This window comes from Triticum urartu, chromosome 4A (assembly GCF_056163025.1).
Source record: "Triticum urartu cultivar PI428250 chromosome 4A, HENAU_Tu73, whole genome shotgun sequence".
Classification (NCBI taxonomy): Eukaryota; Viridiplantae; Streptophyta; class Magnoliopsida; order Poales; family Poaceae; genus Triticum; species Triticum urartu.
In genome coordinates this window covers 76,464,947-76,486,672 of record NC_141876.1, presented here as the reverse complement: position 1 = coordinate 76,486,672, position 21,726 = coordinate 76,464,947, and the positions used below count along the sequence as shown (strand labels likewise).

General features: G+C 43.1%; 2 protein-coding genes across 2 annotated transcripts; one reads left to right on the top strand and one right to left on the bottom strand.

Annotated features, from left to right (window-relative positions):
* Window positions 1–437: 437 nt before the first annotated feature.
* On the bottom strand, window positions 438–10,301 carry LOC147974862 (uncharacterized). Its single transcript, XM_087517823.1, has 2 exons — window positions 4,997–10,301; window positions 438–1,184 (listed from the first exon to the last, which is right to left on the bottom strand). The coding sequence occupies exons 1-2, from the start codon at window positions 5,739–5,741 to the stop codon at window positions 1,024–1,026; spliced, it is 906 nt and encodes a 301-aa protein (XP_087373949.1). The 5' UTR covers window positions 5,742–10,301; the 3' UTR covers window positions 438–1,023.
* A 6,621-nt stretch (window positions 10,302–16,922) lies between these two features.
* On the top strand, window positions 16,923–19,206 carry LOC125554627 (cysteine-rich receptor-like protein kinase 40). The gene is made up of 6 exons (XM_048718126.2): window positions 16,923–17,093; window positions 17,172–17,433; window positions 17,552–17,774; window positions 17,864–18,014; window positions 18,098–18,274; window positions 19,005–19,206. The coding sequence occupies exons 1-6, from the start codon at window positions 16,956–16,958 to the stop codon at window positions 19,029–19,031; spliced, it is 978 nt and encodes a 325-aa protein (XP_048574083.1). The 5' UTR covers window positions 16,923–16,955; the 3' UTR covers window positions 19,032–19,206.
* Window positions 19,207–21,726: the final 2,520 nt, after the last annotated feature.

The window sequence follows — 21,726 nt, the reverse complement described above, 5'->3', positions numbered from 1 at the left end:
AGTGCTTTCTTTATTTCCGTGCTTCAACTTTGATTATAAATTTAACCAACGAGATCGACTGCGGCGCGAGCAAAAGTTATACCAATGAATTCGTATTCAAAAGAAGTTTTTAATTATATAATTTTTCTCCCGTCGCAGTCGGTCTCGTTGGTTAAATTTATGATCAAAGTTGAACCTTAAAAAACGCGGGCATATTATATTTTGGAATGGAGGGAGTGCCTCTGTGACAAAATACAAGACGTTTTTGCAGTTAATTTGGTACGGAGGTAGCAGTGACCTAGGTACGAAGACTTCATTTTTGTATATCGCCTAAATTTTGCGTTTTCATTTGAGCCACGCGCTGCGAAGCTCAAAAAGAAATAAAAGAATCTAGCGCGCTCCGCGTCCAGCGCGTCGTCAGATCTGACCCCAGACCCAGACCAGAGGCCGAGGCAAGGTCACGCTGGAGGTCCTCACGCGCCATACGCGCTAATAGATCCCCCGTTTTCTTTTGAAAGAAAGACTTGAGGGAGAGTCAAGTCAACTCAATCCAGATCTCGTTGGGTTCATTTATATGCACCTTCGGCTATCAACGAACCATTCAACTCACAATCCTCATCCCCATTTCGCTGTTCCCTTCCCAGCATCTATAGCAGCATACCTCAAGTGTTCCATCTTCTCCAGGTCAGTGCTTTCTAATAAGAACCTTCTTGTTTTTCAGATGATTGTAGGCTTGTAGCACAACCCTGTTTATAGGTTTTTTTTTAAAGAAAGGGGTTGCCCCCCCCCCCCCCCCCCCCTCCTGCCCCAACTTTATAGATCGAAGCAGATAAAGCAGCCACAAGTAGTTCCAACAGCACCTAAACAGAGAAATAAAGCAACTACTTCTAGACGACTACGCTGCCTAGAATCTCGAGAGCAGAAGTTCTCTCCAACAGAATATGAGAATGAAACTGAGTACTACTTATTACAGAACCAGGTCAGAAGGAAAGGGAACAAAGAAGATTTCTTCCACGCGCGTCTTTCATGCTCCCCTCCCACACCTCACTTCCAGGCTATCCGCATCAGCTCTCCACGTCGCTTGTCCAACAGGAGGATACACCTTTGCAACAGGCTTGCTTGAGCATCGTCGCAGAAACATTCCACTGATGCAAATAAGAGCTTAGTCTTGCAAGAATGCAGTTCACGTTTCTCCATTTTTGCCCCTGAAAACAGAAACTGTTTCTTAGTCTCCATAAGCTCCATAAGGAAGCAGCAATAACCATGTTAAGCACAGGTTTCTTTTTATGTATTCGTCAAAAAGCAAAGATATTGTCAAAGCTAGCAATTCTATCAATCTCAAAGAAATCGGATATAAATCCCCACACATGTCTAGCAACTACACAGTCAAACATCAGATGCTGTACAGATTCGAGCTCTGCACAAAAGAGACAGGAAGGGTCCTCCACCTCCCTCCTTTTAGACAGATTATCCCTAGTCAGAATTTTATTATAAGCACACAACCACAAGAATACATGTATCTTGTGAGGGCAAACAATTTTCCAAAGATCATCTTTGATAGCAGAAGTTATCCCTCCAAAGTTGATGTTTTTATAAAAAGATTTCACAGAGTATAATCCATTAGGTTCCAAGGACCAGTTCGGCATATCAGGTTCATCTGATAAGATACATTGTTGAACAATTCTCAACAACGAATCCCATCTGTCAAGCCCACTTTGGTCTACACATCTCCTAAAAGATAGCTTAAGTTCTTGTCCATCCCATACCTGAGCCACAGAACATTCCGTTTGGTTGCAAATACTATATAAGTCCCATAATTGTACCTTCAGGGAACATTCCCCGACCCAGGTATCGTGCCAGAAACTAATTAACTCACCATTACCCAACTTCCATCTATAGAAGTTTTTAGCAGCAGCTAACGCCCAAGTGATGCTCTTCCAAAAGGTAGAGCCACCATCTCCTTTTGCCCAAAGAAGGTTAGGAGAATTTACTCTATACTTGTAATGAATGATTTTTTTCCAGTCTGCATCAGATTCATCAAAGAACCTTTTGCCCCAGAAAGCCAGCAAGGCCATATTAAATTCTTTGATATTAGGAATCCCCAATCCACCATATTCTTTCCACCTAGTGACAAACCCCCAATTAGCTAAATGGTATCTGTGTTGATCCCCAATATTTCCCCAAAAGAAGTGAGCCATTTGTGAATTAATGGCATTAATAGCCCACTTGGGAAACTTAATGACAGACATGAGATAGGCAGGTATGCTAATCAAGCATGCACACAGCAAAACAATTTTGCCTCTATAAGTGAGATATCTCCCAAGCCATCCAGAAATGCCCTTAATAATTCTATCTATAATGGGCTGGAGATCCTCCCTTTTCAACTTGTCATAGTGCAAAGGCACGCCTAAATACTTAATTGGAAAACATCCTTTTTTGCAACAGAAAATCTGGGCAAAATCATTGGCCACTTCCTCATCAATATTGATGGTCATCAGGTCACTTTTATGAAAATTAATTTTCATTCCTGAAAGAGATTCAAAACATGATAAAAACCACTTAAAATTCCTGGCTTTATGAGCTGAATTCTCCAGGGAAAGAATAGTGTCGTCTGCGTATTGTAGACTCACCACACCTCCTGGGATTATATTGGGCAGAAGCCCGGAAATCAGGTTTTGGGAAGCTGCTTTTTTTAAGCATTTTTGTAAACACGTCAGCTACTAAGTTAAACAACAAGGGGGAGTGGGGGTCCCCTTGTTTAAGTCCTTTCCCACCAACAAAATAGTTCCCATTAGTATCATTAATTCTCACAGCAAATGTACTGTTAATTAATGTATTTTTAATCCAAGCAATCCACTTGGGGAAAAAACCCCTAGACTGAAGCATTTCAAATAAGAAATCCCAGCTAACCCGATCATAGGCTTTTTCATAATCTAGTTTAAGCACTAGACCCTGAGCACCAGATTTCTTTACCTCATGAATCACTTCACGAGCCATGACAACACTTTCTAAAATATATCTCCCCTTAATAAATGATGTTTGGTTAGAAGAGATTAATCTACGACCAATAGGGGAAACCCTATTGGTCATGGCTTTAGAAAAGATTTTAATCGCACAGTTGCTCAAACTTATTGGCCTAAATTTCTTCAAATCCTTGGCGTCAGGCTCTTTAGGAATAAGGACTATCAAAGCAAAATTCAACCTCTGCAAATCTAGCTTGCCTTCTTCAAAATCTCTCACTAGTGCCATAAAATCAGTTTTGATAACATCCGAGAAGGTTTGATAAAAAAGAAATGACAGCCCATCTGGTCCAGGTGCACCATGTGCATATGACCCAAATATGGCCTCCTTAATCTCCTCCTTAGAGAAGTTACTTTGGAGACGTTCATTCTCTTCTTCGGTAACCAGATCATCCTCCTCCCAAAAGGAAGGTCCAAGATGCACATGAGGTTTATTTTCAGCTCCAAATAAATTCTTATAAAAGATAGTAGCAACTTCCAGCATCTCCTTGGTACTATAGACAGGGCCATTGTCCCCATTAAGTTCAGAAATGTGATTCTTTCTATGCCTATAATTAGCTAGCATTTGAAAATAAGCACTGTTCTTGTCACCATCTACAATCTTACGATCTCTGGACCGCTGCCAGAAAGCAGTTTCTTCTTTACTCCAAATACTATTAAGCTCATTTCTAATCTCTTCTATCCTATGTCTATCCACTTCATTGACTTGATTCCTTTCCTAAAAGACATCAAGGATATCAAATTAGAGCAGAAGCTCTCTCTTCCTCTTCTTAATACCTGCCTCTATATTAATGCTCCAGCGTTTAACTTTCTTCCTAAATAGTCTACTTTTATTCAACCAGATATCTATGGCCGTCCTGCCAGGGACGGGGGTGTTCCAAATCTTGCGCACTAGATCTTTGAAATTAGGTTGGTCAAGCCACCACTTTTCGAACTGGAATATCTTGGGGGAGGTAACCCTCCGCGCACCCGTGTCAATAACCATAGGGGCATGATCACTCCCAACACGTGGGAAAGCTGTCACAACAGACAGAGGAAATTTGGTATCCCAAGAACCCGAAGCAAAAACCCTATCTATAGTAGCAAAAATAGGATTATTCTGATTATTACTCCAAGTAAATTTCCTATTGGCGCTCTTGATCTCCACAAGGGACCATTTATTGATCCAATCATTAAACAAGTAGGAAAACTGGTTATTAATAATCCCATTATTTTTGTCGTCAGCCGATCTGACCAAGTTGAAATCCCCTCCCACCAAGACTGGGTAAGTGAGGGTATCCATAGTATCATGTACTTCAGCAATGAACTCAAGCTTCTTATCATTGTAAGAAGTGCCATAAACAGTCACTAAGTGCCAAATAAAACCATCACATTTATTCTTAACCGTAGCCACAATACAAAACTCTTTATTAATAAAACCTATCACCTCAAATAAATCGCTCTTGAGACCCACAAGGATCCCCCCAGCAGTGTTCACAGCCGGTAAAAAATGCCAAATGAAATCCTCCTTTCCAGAAATGTATCTAAGCACACAAATATCAATATTTTCTTTCTTAGTTTCAAAGAAACACACAAAATCCAGACGATTATTATTAATAAAGTCACCTTAGGCACTGATTTTTCCCAGTTTGGCCCATTCCCCGAATGTTCCAAAAGGCCCCTATCATTTAACCTTAAACGGGTGCGACAAGCCACAAGGCTTTTTTTTGTGTTCAAGACAGGGCTTTCCATTAATGGTCCAGCAGTGCCATCCGAGCCATTAATGTGAAGGTCGTTGTTATTAGATTCAATCTCATCACCCCCTATTTCTAAGTCAAGATTCTCAAGGAGAACAATCTCTGGATTATCATCCGCAAACTTAAGGCAACGGTTTTTCTCCTCATCTATCATATCCATGACAATATCTATTTGTTCTTCAATGTTATTCCCAATGCATAAATCAATTTTACTAGTGTTAGAAATCAGAACATCAGGGTTAAGGACAGCAAACGATTTACCTTTGAAGGTAGTAGGAATTTCCAGATTCTTCTTCTTCATGTATGCAGCTGCTTTGTCCATGATCCTAACGTCCCCATGATTCCTGGTATTTGGTTTGTTTGTGAGAATTGGCCCCCAAACAGGAGAGTTTTTGACACTTGGTTTTTTCTTCTGCACCGATTCCACGCTCTCCAGAATTTCCAGTAAGGATCTCTTGACAGATCCCATCGCCAAAGCCAAATCATCAGGTAAACATTGCATTTCATCCACTAATTCTTCCTCTTCTTCATCAGTCTCAGCCATTTCAAACTTGCTTAGTTGTGTAGAGCAATATTCCATATGTGCTGACAAGGAATCAGGTCTTCCAGAAGAAAAGGTTTTTGTAGGTGTGGATTTTTCACTTTCTGCCTCTTCCCTCTTCTCAGGAGTTTTGCATCTAATTTCTTCCACAAAGTCCTCATGAATTGTGTCCAGCATGTTGGGAGGGTGAAAATCCACTCCAGAAGCAGTTCTCTGTGATTTTGGTTGACTAGAGCTTGCAGCCAGATTATTCTTGGAAGGAAAATTAGCCTTGTCCAGCTCATCAATAGGTTCCCCCATGTCTTCTTCCTGAGTTTTATCCTTGCTAGGCATGTCTTCATTGTTATCTTCTTCCTCTTTCTCCATACTGTCAACATCTGGGTCTAGATCATCTCCATCAGAATCCTCCCCCAGTTGTTCAAAACCCTCAACAGTGAAGAGCAGAATGTATAGCTTCCTTTTCATTTCCACTAACCTCTCAAAAGGGATTTTCCTGGGGTCTCTACAAGCCACTTTCACTCTGATATTCTCATAAAAACTCTTGAATATACCATTCCAGTCTACATCAACCAGGATCCCTAAGCAAGCTGTAATCTGTGCAAACACCTTCTAGGCACACCACTTTGGAGGAATCCCTTCAATTTGAACCCAGGCCTCAGTAAGTCCTCCAAATTCATCCAACATCCCAACCCATTCACAGATCTTGACAGAAACACCATCAATTGGGAGCTCAAATGCAGGAAACTCAATCAGGTCTTCCACATTCTTCCAAGGTGGAAATCTCAGCAAGAATTTCTTCTCTCCCAAGTCCCTAATATGCCAAGGCCATTCCTTATTTTTACAAAAAAATCCCATTGAGCTGAATCAGTAACTCTGAGGCAAAAACCTCACCCTTCACAATTTTGAGAACTGCACAGTTCTTGTAGTTGAGCCAGTTCAGTTCTGATGCAGTAGGAACATCAATGTGGTAAAAACCTAGACCAGCTGCTGCGCTACCAAAGTACGTCGCTGTAGGGTGTGGTTTCGCCCAGGTAGCACAGTTATTGACGTTATGGCCTCCCATGCAAATAAAGCATTTCTTCGGCTCAATGCAGTTCCCCACATAATGCCCTGGCCAGCTACAGTTAAAGCAGATCATGTCTTTGTACCTGGGATCCAGTGCTTGAACTGTAACAACAGGAGGAGGAGGAATTGGAGCTGGGACTGTTGAAGGAAATATGCCCTAGAGGCAATAATAAAGTTATTATTTATTTCCTTATATCATGATAAATGTTTATTATTCATGCTAGAATTGTATTAACCGGAAACATAATACATGTGTGTGAATACATAGACAAACAGAGTGTCACTAGTATGCCTCTACTTGACTAGCTCGTTAATCAAAGATGGTTATGTTTCCTAACCATGGACAAAGAGTTGTTATTTGATTAATGAGGTCACATCATTAGTTGAATGATCTGATTGACATGACCTATTCCATTAGCTTAGCACCCGATCGTTAGTATGTTGCTATTGCTTTCTTCATGACTTATACATGTTCCTATGACTATGAGATTATGCAACTCCCGTTTACCGGAGGAACACTTTGGGTGCTACCAAACGTCACAACGTAACTGGGTGATTATAAAGGAGCATTACAGGTGTCTCCAAAGGTAGATGTTGGGTTGGCGTATTTCGAAATTAGGATTTGTCACTCCGATTGTCGGAGAGGTATCTCTGGGCCCTCTCGGTAATGCACATCACATAAGCCTTGCAAGCATTACAACTAATGAGTTAGTTGCAAGATGATGTATTACGGAACGAGTAAAGATACTTGCCGGTAACGAGATTGAACTAGGTATTGGATACCGACGATCGAATCTCGGGCAAGTAACATACCGATGACAAAGGGAACAACGTATGTTGTTATGCGATCTGACCGATAAAGATCTTCGTAGAATATGTAGGAGCCAATATGGGCATCCAGGTCCCGCTATTGGTTATTGACCGGAGACGTATCTCGGTCATTTCTACATTGTTCTCGAACCCGTAGGGTCCGCACGCTTAAGGTTACGATGACAGTTATATTATGAGTTTATGCATTTTGATGTACCGAAGGTTGTTCGGAGTCCCGGATGTGATCACGGACATGACGAGGAGTCTCGAAATGGTCGAGACGTAAAGATTGATATATTGGAAGCCTATGTTTGGATATCGGAAGTGTTCCGGGTGAAATCGGGATTTTACCGGAATACCGGGAGGGTTACCGGAACCCCCCGGGAGCTATATGGGCCATAGTGGGCCTTAGTGGAAAAGAGAAGGGGCTGCCCTAGATGGGCTGTGCGCCTCCCCCTTCCCCTAGTCCTATTAGGACTAGGAGAGGTGGCCGGCCCCCTCCTCCTCTTTTCCCCCTCCGCGAATCCTATTCCGACTAGGATTGGGGGGGGGGGAATCCTACTCCCAGAGGGAGTAGGACTCTCCTGCGCCCTCCTCCTTGGCCGGCCAGCCCTCCCCCTTGGATCCTTTATATACGGGGGCAGGGGGCACCTCTAGACACACAAGTTGATCCACGTGATCTATTCCTTAGCCGTGTGCGGTGCCCCCTGCCACCATATTCCTCGATAATACTGTAGCGGAGTTTAGGCGAAGCCCTGCTGTTGTAGTACATCAAGATCGTCATCATGCCGTCGTGCTGACGGAACTCTTCCCCGACACTTTGCTGGATCGGAGTCCGGGGATCGTCATCGAGCTGAACGTGTGCTCGAACTCGGAGGTGCCGTAGTTTCGGTGCTTGATCGGTTGGATCATGAAGACGTACGACTACTTCCTCTATGTCGTGTCAGTGCTTCCGCAGTCGGTCTGCGTTGGGTACGTAGACAACACTCTCCCCCTCGTTGCTATGCATCACATGATCTTGCGTGTGCGTAGGAAATTTTTTGAAATTACTACGAAACCCAACAGTGGCATCCGAGCCTAGGTTATTTATGTTGATGTTATATGCACGAGTAGAACACAAGTGAGTTGTGGACGATACAAGTCATACTGCCTACCAGCATGTCATACTTTGGTTCGGCGGTATTGTTGGACGAGACGACCCGGACCAACCTTACGCGTACGCTTACGCGAGACCGGTTCCCTCGACGTGCTTTGCACATAGATGGCTTGCGGGCGACTGTCTCTCCAACTTTAGTTGAACCAAGTATGGCTACGCCCGGTCCTTGCGAAGGTTAAAACGGAGTCTATTTGACAAACTATCGTTGTGGTCTTGATGCGTAGGTGAGATTGGTTCTTACTTAAGCCCGTAGCAGCCACGTAAAACTTGCAACAACAAAGTAGAGGACGTCTAACTTGTTTTTGCAGGGCATGTTGTGATGTGATATGGTCAAGGCATGATGCTGAATTTTATTGTATGAGATGATCATGTTTTGTAACCGAGTTATCGGCAACTGGCAGGAGCCATATGGTTGTCGCTTTATTGTATGCAATGCAATCGCGATGTAATGCTTTACTTTATTACTAAACGGTAGTGATAGTCATGGAAGCATAAGATTGGCGAGACGACAACGATGCTATGATGGAGATCAAGGTGTCGCGCCGGTGACGATGGTGCTTCGGAGATGGAGATCACAAGCACAAGATGATGGCCATATCATATCACTTATATTGATTGCATGTGATGTTTATCTTTTTATGCATCTTATCTTGCTTTGATTGACGGTAGCATTATAAGATGATCTCTCACTAAATTATCAAGAAGTGTTCTCCCTGAGTATGCACCGTTGCCAAAGTTCGTTGTGCCCAGACACCACATGATGATCGGGTGTGATAAGCTCTACGTCCATCTACAACGGGTGCAAGCCAGTTTTGCACACGCAGAATACTCAGGTTAAACTTGACGAGCCTAGCATATGTAGATATGGCCTCGGAACACGGAGACCGAAAGGTCGAGCGTGAATCATATAGTAGATATGATCAACATAAAAGATGTTCACCATTGAAAACTACTCCATCTCACGTGATGATCGGTTATGGTTTAGTTGATTTGGATCACGTGATCACTTAGAGGATTAGAGGGATATCTATCTAAGTGGGAGTTCTTAAGTAATATGATTAATTGAACTTAAATTTATCATGAACTTAGTCCTGGTAGTATTTTGCAAATTATGTTGTAGATCAATAGCTCGCGTTGTGGCTTCCCTGTGTTTATTTTGATATGTTCCTAGAGAAAATTGTGTTGAAAGATGTTAGTAGCAATGATGCGGATTGGATCCGTGATCTGAGGTTTATCCTCATTGCTGCACAGAAGAATTATGTCCTTGATGCACCGCTAGGTGACGGACCTATTGCAGGAGCAGATGCAGACATTATGAACGTTTGGCTAGCTCAATATGATGACTACTTGATAGTTTAGTGCACCATGCTTAATGGCTTAGAATCGGGACTTCAAAGACGTTTTGAACATCATGGAGCATATGAGATGTTCCAGGAGTTGAAGTTAATATTTCAAGCAAATACCCGAGTTGGGAGATATGAAGTCTCCAACAAGTTCTATAGCTAAAAGATGGAGGAGAATCGCTCAACTAGTGAGCATATGCTCAGATTGTCTGAGTACTACAATCGCTTGAATCAAGTGGGTGTTAATCTTCCAGATAAGATAGTGATTGACAAAATTCTCTAGTCACCATCACCAAGTTAGTAGAACTTCGTGATGAACTATGATATGCAAGGGATAACGGAAACGATTCCCAAGCTCTTCGTAATGCGGAAATTGACGAAGGTAGAAATCGAGAAAAACATCAAGTGTTGATGGTAGACAAGACCACTAGTTTCAAGAAAAGGGCATAGGAAAGAAGGAGAACTTCAAGAAGAACAGCAAGCAAGTTGCTGCTCAAGTGAAGAAGCCCAAGTCTGGTCCTAAGCCTGAGACTAAGTGTTTCTACTGCAAAGGGACTGGTCACTGGAAGCGGAACTACCCCAAGTGATTACCAGATAAGAAGGATGGCAAAGTGAACATAAGTATATTTGATATACATGTTATTGATGTGTACTTTACTAGTGTTTATAGCAACCCCTCAGTATTTGATACTAGTTCAGTTGCTAAGATTAGTAACTCGAAACGGGAGTTGCAGAATAAACAGAGACTAGTTAAGGGTGAAGTGACGATGTGTGTTGGAAGTGGTTCCAAGATTGATATGATCATCATCGCACACTCCCTATACTTTCGGGATTAGTGTTGAACCTAAATAAGTGTTATTTGGTGTTTGTGTTGAGCATGAATATGATTTGATCATGTTTATGGTAATACGGTTATTCATTTAAGTAAAAGAATAAATTGTTGTTCTGTTTACATGAATAAAACCTTATATGGTTACACACCCAATGAAAATAGTTCATTGGATCTCGATCTTAATAATACACATATTCATAATATTGAAGCCAAAAGATGCGAAGTTAACAATGATAGTGCAACTTATTTGTGGCACTGCCGTTTAGGTCATATTGGTGTAAAGCGCATGAAGAAACTCCATGCTGATGGGATTTTGAAATCACTTGATGCTTGCGAACCATGCCTTATGGGCAAGATGACTAAAACGCCGTTCTCCGGAACAATGAAGCAAGCAACAGATTTGTTGGAAATCATACATACTAATGTATGTGGTCCGATGAATATTAAGGCTTACGGCAGGTATCATTATTTTCTGACCTTCACAAGATGATTTGAGCAGATATGGGGATATCTACTTGATGAAACATAAGTCTGAAACATGTGAACAGTTCAAAGAATTTCAGAGTGAAGTGGAAAATCATCGTGACAAGAAAATAAAAGTTTCTACGATATGATCGCAGAGGTAAAATATTTGAGTTACGAGTTTGGTCTTCAGTTAAAACAATGTGAAATAGTTTCACTACTCACGCCACCTGGAACACCACAGCATAATGGTGTGTCCGAACGTCATAACCGTACTTTATTGGATATAGTGCAATCTATGACGTTTCTTACCGATTTACCAATATCGTTTTTGGGATCATGCATTAAGGACAACTGCATTCACGTTAAAGGGGCACCATCAAAATCCGTTGAGACGACGCCTTATGAACTGTGGTTTGGCAAGAAACCAAAGTTGTCGTTTCTGAAAGTTTGGGGCTGCGATGCTTATGTGAAAAAGCTTCAACCTGATAAGCTCGAACCCAAATCGGAGAAATGTGTCTTCATAGGATATCCAAAGGAAACTATTGGATACACCTTCTATCACAGATCCGAAGGCAAGACTTTTGTTGCTAAATTCGGAAACTTTCTGGAGAAGGAGTTTCTCTCGAAAGAAGTGAGTAGGAGGAAAGTAGAAAACTTGATAAGGTAATTTTACCTTCTCCCTTATTGGAAAGTAGTTCATCACAGAAATATGTTCTTGTGACTACTACACCAATTAGTGAGGAAGCTAATGATGATGATCATGTAACTTCAGATCAAGTTACTACTGAATCTCGTAGGTAAACCAGAGTGAGATCCGCACCAGAGTGGTACGGTAATCCTATTCTGGAAGTCATGTTACTAGACCATGAAAGACTTGCGAACTATGAGGAAGCGATGATGAGCCCAGATTCTACGAAATGGTTTGAGGCCATGAGATCTGAGATATGATCCATGTATGAGAACAAAGTATGGACTTTGATGGATTTGCCCGATGGTCGGCAAGCCATAGAAAATAAATGGATCTTCAAGAGGAAGACGGACGCTGATAGTAGTGTTACTATCTACAAAGCTAGAATTGTCGCAAAAAGGTTTTCGACAAGTTCAAGGTGTTGACTACGATGAGAGTTTCTCACTCGTATCTATGCTTAAGTCTGTTCGAATCATTTTAGCAATTGCCACATTTTATGAAATCTGGCAAATGGATAAACAAAACTGCATTCCTTAATGGATTTATTAAAGAAGAGTTGTATACGATGCAACTAGAAGGTTTTGTCGATCCTAAAGGTGTTAACAAAATATGCAAGCTCCAGCGATTCATCTATGGACTGGTGCAAGCATCTCGGAGTTGGAATATACGCTTTGATAAGTTGATCAAAGCATATAAGTTTTATACAGACTTGCGGTGAAGCCTGTATTTACAAGAAAGTGAGTGGGAGCACTACATCATTTCTGATAAGTATATGTGTATGACATATTGTAGATCGAAAATAATGTAGAATTATTCTGCAAAGCATAAAGGAGTGTTTGAAAGGAGTTTTTCAAAGAAAGACCTCGGTAAAGCTGCTTACATATTGAGTATCAAGATCTATAGAGATAGATCAAGACGCTTGATAAGTTTTTCAATGAGTACATACCTTGACAAGATTTTGAAGTAGTTCAAAATGGAACAGTCAAAGAAAAAGTTTCTTGCCTGTGTTACAAGGTGTGAAGTTGAGTAAGACTCAAAGCCCGACCACGGCAGAAGATAGAAAGAGAATGAAAGTCATTCCCTATGCCTCAGCCATAAGTTCTATAAAGTATGCCATGCTGTGTACCAGATCTATTGTATACCCTGCATTGATTTGGCAAGGGAGTACAATAGTGATCTAGGAGTAGATCACTGGACAGCGGTCAAAATTATCCTTAGTGGAATAAGGATATGTTTCTCGATTATGGAGGTGACAAAAAGGTTCGCCGTAAAGGGTTACGTCGATGCAAGTTTTGACACTAATCTGGATGACTCTAAGTCTCGATCTAGATACATATTGAAAGTGGGAGCAATTAGCTAGAGTAGCTCCGTGCAGAGCATTGTAGACATAGAAAATTGCAAAATACATAACGGATCTGAATGTGAAAGACCGTTAACTAAGATTCTCTCACAAGAAAAACATGATCACACCTTAGTACTCTTTGGGTGTTAATCACATAGCGATGTGAACTAGATTACCGAATCTAGTAAACCCTTTGGGTGTTGGTCACATGACGATGTGAACTATGGGTGTTAATCACATGATGATGTGAACTATCGATGTTAATCACATGGTGATGTGATCTAGATTATTGACTCTAGTGCAAGTGGGAGACTGAAGGAAATATGCCCTAGAGGCAATAATAAAGTTATTATTTATTTCCTTATATCATGATAAATGTTTATTATTCATGCTAGAATTGTATTAACCGGAAACATAATACATGTGTGAATACATAGACAAACAGAGTGTCACTAGTATGCCTCTACTTGACTAGCTCGTTAATCAAAGATGGTTATGTTTCCTAACCATGGACAAAGAGTTGTTATTTGATTAATGAGGTCACACCATTAGTTGAATGATCTGATTGACATGACCCATTCCATTAGCTTAGCACCCGATCGTTTAGTATGTTGCTATTGCTTTCTTCATGACTTATACATGTTCCTATGACTATGAGATTATGCAACTCCCATTTACCGGAGGAACACTTTGGGTGCTACCAAACGTCACAACGTAACTGGGTGATTATAAAGGAGCATTACAGGTGTCTCCGAAGGTAGATGTTGGGTTGGCGTATTTCGAGATTAGAATTTGTCACTCAGATTGTCGGAGAGGTATCTCCGGGCCCTCTCGGTAATGCACATCACATAAGCCTTGCAAGCATTACAACTAATGAGTTAGTTGCGAGATGATGTATTACGGAACGAGTAAAGAGACTTGCCGGTAACGAGATTGAACTAGGTATTGGATACCGACTATCGAATCTCGGGCAAGTAACATACCGATGACAAAGGGAACAACGTATGTTGTTATGCGGTCTGGCCGATAAAGATCTTCGTAGAATATGTAGGAGCCAATATGGGCATCCAGGTCCCACTATTGGTTATTGACCGGAGACGTATCTCGGTCATGTCTACATTGTTCTCGAAACCGTAGGGTCCGCACGCTTAAGGTTACGATGATAGTTATATTATGAGTTTATGCATTTTGATGTACCGAAGGTTGTTCGGAGTCCCGGATGTGATCACGGACATGACGAGGAGTCTCGAAATGGTCGAGACGTAAAGATTGATATATTGGAAGCCTATGTTTGGATATCGGAAGTGTTCCGGGTGAAATCGGGATTTTACCGGAATACCGGGAGGGTTACCGGAACCCCCCGGGAGCTATATGGGCCATAGTGGGCCTTAGTGGAAAAGAGAAGGGGCTGCCCTAGATGGGCTGTGCGCCTCCCCCTCCCCCTAGTCCTATTAGGACTAGGAGAGGTGGCCGTCCCCCTCCTCCTCTTTTCCCCCTCCGCGAATCCTATCCCGACTAGGATTGGGGGGGGGGGGAATCCTACTCCCAGAGGGAGTAGGACTCTCCTGCGCCCTCCTCCTTGGCCGGCCAGCCCTCCCCCTTGGATCCTTTATATACCGGGGCAGGGGGCACCTCTAGACACACAAGTTGATCCACGTGATCTATTCCTTAGCCGTGTGCGGTGCCCCCTGCCACCATATTCCTCGATAATACTGTAGCGGAGTTTAGGCGAAGCCCTGCTGTTGTAGTACATCAAGATCGTCACCACGCCGTCGTGCTGACGGAACTCTTCCCCGACACTTTGCTGGATCGGAGTCTGGGGATCGTCATCGAGCTGAACGTGTGCTCGAACTCGGAGGTGCCATAGTTTCGGTGCTTGATCGCTTGGATCGTGAAGACGTACGACTACTTCCTCTATGTCGTGTCAGCGCTTCCGCAGTCGGTCTGCGTTGGGTACGTAGACAACACTCTCCCCCTCGTTGCTATGCATCACATGATCTTGCGTGTGCGTAAGAAATTTTTTGAAATTACTACGAAACCCAACAATTGTCGCATCGGCTACTTGCTGCTGTTGGATCCCCCGCGACGCCTGCTTGGGGGGTTGCTGCCCCTGCTTGACAGCACCTGCCACCATAGCTGCACCTCCGGCCGGCGGGCCCGTGGCTTTCCCATCCTGAGGCGCCGACTTCTACCCTGGCGGTGGACGGCATTGCCGCTGCCCTCCCTGCCGTCGCTCCATCCCTCCCTTGACCACCTCAACAAACGATCTAGGAAAACCTAGCTTCTCGGTGGAAATTTTAAAGATGGTAGGAGTCGGATCAAATCTACCCACTGCCCGAATAGGGAAACAATCTTGAGCAGAGAAATTTCTATCCCTAAACAGATCTTTTCTCACCCAAAACAATTTGGGAATCGCAAAGCTAGGGTTCGGCGGTGACCGCTTCTCTTTTTGTAGGCGCTGGCGGCGGCTGGGGGAGGGAACCACCCATAGCTGGCCATAGAACTCCGTCACTTCCTCCCCGTCCCCGCTAACAAAGGTAGAAAGCGTATTCTTACGGCACGTTTTCTTCCCAACCACACAACCCGAAATCAACGGGGGTGGTTGAGGGATCGGTCCTGGTTGTGGGACCAACAGATTGAAACCAGTCCCGCCCCTCCCGCAAAAGCGAGCTCGTCGGCGGCGGACTGGCTCGCCGGAATCACAGATTCATAAGAATCTCTCACTGATTCAGGGAAAATAGAAGTAGATTCACACCAATTCTCACAAGGGACAACCCTATCTTCCTTAACACTCAATTCAACTCCAAATCATTATCAGATCTCGAACAAACATGCAAATTGGGTCTGGATTTCCTCACCTTATCAGGGAGATGTGGTATCTCCCCGCGGTCGCCCGGCCATGGTGGAAGGTTGAGGAAGCGCGCCTCGCTCGTCCCACGCCGCGCCCGCAGGTTGGAGAGGCCCTGCGGGGCGTGCACGCCGGGCATCCCACGATTCAGGGGACCCGTGGCAGGACGGTCCCCGGCGGCAGGTACTCCGGGGGGATGCTGGCGATCTGCACCACCGACGGTGGCCGGATGTTGAGCCGCGACGGATTCCTTGTCCTGAATCTCGCCCACTTCGCCACCTGCCTCGGATTCGCTGACTCCGCCTCCTGGATGGCCCAGAAGATGAGCTCGTAGTCCATCCCTCCATCGTCGCCGGCGAACCGCGTGCGTTCCTCGAACGTCGTGTGCTGGATGACCTCGATGAAGATCGTCAGCCAGTTGTCGCGGTTCGGAAATCGCTCCTCCACCACGTGAACCATCTCCGCATGTGCCTCTGGCGATCCCCGCTCGGTCACCGGCAGTTGCGACACCGGCACCGGTGGCGGAGGAGCCATCGGCGCCGCCACCTGGTGGTTGGGGCGCACCCGCCGCGCCCTTGCACCCCTCCGCGGCCCCCCACCATCTCTCTCACTCAACTGGCCCGTGGGATCTGACGATGAGAAGCCGCCAAGGAAGGAAGACGATGTGGTGAGGGGGGGGGGGGGGGGAGAAGGACTAGATAAGCCCGCGCGGCCATTAATGGCGGCTGCGGCGCCATTACTCGTGGTAGGTGAGACGAGCGGGCGCGTGGTAGGTGAGGAAGCTTCCATTAATGTAAATAAAGTTTGTTAAAAAGAAATATAAGAAATGTTTGTTCAAAACATCATGGCTTACCGACATGAAATATAGGTTTGTTAAACACTAGCACTCCCCCTGTTTATAGGTTTGTTAAACACTAGCACTCCCCCTGTAAATAAAGAAATATAAGAGTGTTTGAATCACTACTTTAGTGATCTAAACACTTTTATATTTCTTTATACAGGGAGTATATGTTATGGCTTTACTCATGTTTCTCATTTCTTAAAAAGGAAGATTTTGTTCCCCTTGTTTTGATATATCCGTAGCCTATAGCAATTCACATCCATTACTTCTCATATCATCAGCATCAGAAATGAATACTGAAGATGACAAGCAGACTGTTCTAAGCACGTTACCCAAGGACCTACCTCTAGACTTCTTGAAGACCATCACAGATCAGTTCTCAGACAACCGGGTTATCGGTAAAGGTGCATTTGGAACAGTTTATACGGTATGTTCATGCCTTACATTTTCTGCCATTTCGAAAAGTGGTGCATATTTCTGAATAAGTGTCTGTGTGGCTGAACAGGGAACTATGCCTGATGGGCAAACGATTGCTGTGAAGAAGCTTGCGGAAAATGCGCCGATTGCACGCGACAGAATATTTAATAACGAAGTTCAAAACATCATGGCTTACCGACATGAAAATATAGTCAAGTTGGTTGGGTTTTGCCATGAAGGACAGAAGAAAGTAGTACTGAACAATGGGCGATATATTGTCTCAGATGTTTACGAAGGTCTACTTTGTTACGAATATTTACCTAAGGGAAGCCTTCAGAGGAACCTCTTTGGTATGTGACGCTTCTGATATAGTTTTTATCTTAGTTTCATCAAATATTTATGTTCTTCTGTTCTCTTCCTTGAGCTATTAAATCTTAGGTACTGAAATAACTTGCTCCCTAACTTCAGATAAACCCATCGATATGGCATGGGACGTCCGCTTCAAGATAATTAAGGGGATATGCGATGGTTTACATTTTCTTCATAGCATTCCTCTTATCCATATGGATTTGAAGCCTCAAAATATATTGTTGGATGATAACATGACGCCGAAAATATCGGATTTCGGACTTTCCAGGCTATTTGGCAAAGAACAAACACGTGCGAATACACAGAATGTTGTGGGATCATAGTAAGCTAACTGGAGCTGTCATGATATTCTGTGGTTAATTGCATTTTCACCTTCTAGTAATGCTTATTATTACTGCCAACTGTATGCAGCGGATACATAGCTCCAGAATACCTATACAGAGGTGAAATCTCCACTCAGTCAGACATTTACAGTTTAGGCTTATTAATCATCGAGATTACCACTGGCGAGAAGAATACCCCCAAACAGAACGAACCATCAGCAAGGGAATTTATTGAAAGAGTAAGAAAGAATACTAGATGTTGATTTATGTGAGAGTTTATTTTTATAGTCACCTAGGATAACAGTTCGAATTCTTAACATAGGTACGTCAAAATTGGACAGAAGGGCACATAGCATCCATATACCAGTTAAATCCAAATGCCCTCCAGGAAGTAACAGTATGCATTGAAATTGGTCTAGAGTGTGTGGACGTTGATTGGAAGAAGAGACCTTCCATCGAAAGCAATGTTGAGAGGCTCGGTAGATGCTGTGCAAACCTGGTATGAAAATTAACTGTGGACTGGATCAAAGGCTCTGTATAGTTTCTTGCAAGTGAATAGGAGGAACTTCTGTCTTCTGATTTCTTTCAGTAGTTTGGCTACTTTTGAGAAACCTACCACTGAAATTGTTCGCTTGATGCCTATATACTAAAGTTTCAAATGGCGGAATTCCACAAAAGTCCATGTGTACATTTTGAAATCTAGGTAGTTATTATGTACCCTCCAAAATATATATTAATTGTTCAAATTGGACTATGGATGGGATCGAGATGGATCGTGACAATCCGTTTGTCTAGCCAGCCAGCCAATTTTATTCAATTTTTGCGGCTAGTTTTTCACAACGGATAGTAAAATACATTCACCACAACAAAAAACAACCGCACAATCTGAGTATTAAGGTTCTGCGAACTTTTTCTCGTGATGTTACCTGATGCATTCACACTATCTGCCTGTCATGACCAGTTAGGTTGCATTAGGCTTTCAAAGAATAGATTCTCGTGATTTGCAGCCCAAAATGCTTCGATTAAGATATTAGTAACCCATATTTTTCTAGGAGGGAACATAATCACATGTGCATGCTTGGTTCCTTTGGTTTTTGTCGGCTATCCATATTTTACTTATAGTGTAGATTTTTCACTGTTACTATGTTTTTTACCATGTTTACATAATTACATATAGCTTATGTTGCATTTAAGCTATTGTTGGTAACATATCCTCTACAAAAATTCAGGTCTCCACCACTTCCATGCGAACGTGAAACTAGGGTCTTCTATTGATGAAAGAAGGGCAACATGGAAGAAAAGAACTTTCTCCGTCATTACTATAATGAATTTATTTCTAAAAGAATCATTTGTGTTGTCACGTCACCGTGGAACTTGTTAAATTTATTATGATAAATGATATTCCATTATCTCCTATAGTCCATTGTTTTATACTCCAAACAAATGCAATGTTGTTTTTTCTGTTCAGTGCGGTTTGAAATAAGAATTGAAATTTCTCCAGTTGATCAAACATGAGATCCCTCTGATCGATCAAACATGAGATCCACCTCAGTATCAACATCTCCATAGGCAAAGAAGAAGGGCATATTCTGGCTAGCCTCATGGCTTGGTAGGGCTCCTTTACGGGCCAAATTCCCTAGCTTGTTTGTGATTTGCTTGGACCCAATGCTTTTGGTAGCCTCTGGCGCCTACAATTGGGTTTGGAACATCCTGTTCCGACGAACAATTGGCCGTGAGGAAACCTCGGCCCTCACAACGGCATTGTCAGGATCTTTGGATGTTGTGTCTTGGCACCTGCCCCATTGGCGTTTTTCTCTACTGGTTCGGCACATTGGGCCTTATGTGGTCTGCCAAACCTTATGTGGAGCATTCTCTTGTGGAAAGCATCACTTCTGATGAAGATCAAGATTTTCGTATGCTAGCTTCTGCGCGACAGATATGGAGGTGGCCAAACAGCATGGACCCGACGATAGTCTGTGCCCCTTTTGTGGTGTCCCCGATTTCGAGGCTAACATTTTCTTCTCTCGTCCCGTTGTTCACTTCCTTTGGAGCGTTTGCATGATGGTCTGGGTACTAAGTGGCAGGCTCTGTACTTGGGTGAGTTATTGGAAGCTCAAACCAACTGTGCAAGTAAGAGGAGGCATCTCTTCTGGCTAGTGTCCGCGGCAGTGACCTGGACCCTTTGGACTACCCGTAACAAGAAAAGTGTTCCGCCTTAGAGGGAAACAACTGCGCTCACTGAGTGGTTTAACCTTTAAACAAAGTAGGAAAGGGATTTGTGTCTGAAAGCTTTGACCAAGAGTTTACCTCCAAAATGAATTTTTTTCACTGTGGGCAGGCAATGTATATGTGTTTTGCTTGATCCCCAACTTCCTCGAACTGTCTTGACCCCTCCTAATAGTGTAGATGTTCTATGACTCAAATTAAACGGAAAGACCTTCAAGTATTCGAAAACTGATGTCTTTTTCCTTTTTGAAATAGGGGGTCAAACATGTGCGTAGAAAATCACCTAGAGACCAATGCACTGAGATAAACTTGATAGACGACTTTAGTTCACTTTCAATCACCAATGGTCATGTTGACATATTTTCAACTCTGTCCAATATCCTTTTTCTGGCCATGGCAGCATGGACATTGAGGAGCCCCATGATTTGTTTCACCGCAAACCCAGCAAGGACCCTTCTCTGTGTTGCTCCTTTTTCGGTCATTCTTCCTTTTGAAGTTGGTAGTTGGAGACTTTGCTCTTTCTCTTGAACTTGTGGGAATGTATGTGCACCACATTGGTAACAACATGTCCCTCTACTCCTTAGGTCGTGTATCATTTGCCCTTACCTTCTCTTCAACATCCAAAGATCCAATGAGGCTCTCAATAGAGAAGTGGAAAAGATCCTTCAAGGAGGAAGCTTAGCAACAATGCTCACATCAGCAAAATTGTTGGTAACACACACTTAATGAGCTCGGGTTCCTTTGCCACCCACTGCAGCTCATGAATTTGTTCGACCATGGAATGGTTCTCAACCATTCTCTATGCCATACTGTTCACCACCGACATCAGTGGAGCCAAACTTGGGTTCAAATGCAAACAACAACTTTTTGACACCCCACGTATGCAAATATGCATCAACTAAGTTGTCACCCAACACATTGGTGACAACACACACGCAAAGATTACAATGGCCTCAAAAAATGCTTTGTCCTATTCAAGAGTAAGCGGCCCTCTTAGAGTGCTAGCCAAAACCTAGTACATGTTCATTGCAACGAGCCACAAGAAGGTTTCGGTCTGCCTTCTTTTGAAACAAGCACCTGTAAACGGGCTCAGTTTCACCACATGACATATGTGGTAAGCAATTCAAACTATTCCAAAAAATGGGCTCAGTTTCAAAGCAACAACAAAGCCAGTCAATGTTAGGAAATTAACCAGTTTTTGGTTAAGCTTAATCCATATTAGCACCAACACAAGATTACTTACATAACAAATCACATATGACAAACTAGGAACATCCAACATATACTCATATGGGCCAAAGGCATGATACGTCTCCAACGTATCTATAATTTTTGATTGTTCCATGCTATTATATTATCTGTTTTGGATGTTTAATGGGCTTTAATTTACCTTTTTATATTATTTTTGGGACTAACCTACTAACCAAAGGCCCAGTGCAAATTTTTTTTTCCTATTTCATTGTTTCGTAGAAAAGGAATATGAAACGGAATCCAAACGGAATGAAACTTTTGGGAGAGTTATTTTTGGAACAAACATGATCCAGGAGACTTGAAGTGGACGTCAAGAAATAAGCGAGGAGGCCACGAGGCAGGGAGGCGCGCCCGGGGGGTAGGCGCGCCCTCACCCTCGTGGGCCCCTCGTAACTCCACCGACGTACTTCTTCCTCCTATATATACCCATATACCCCGAAAACATCCAGGAGCACCACGAAACCCTATTTCCAC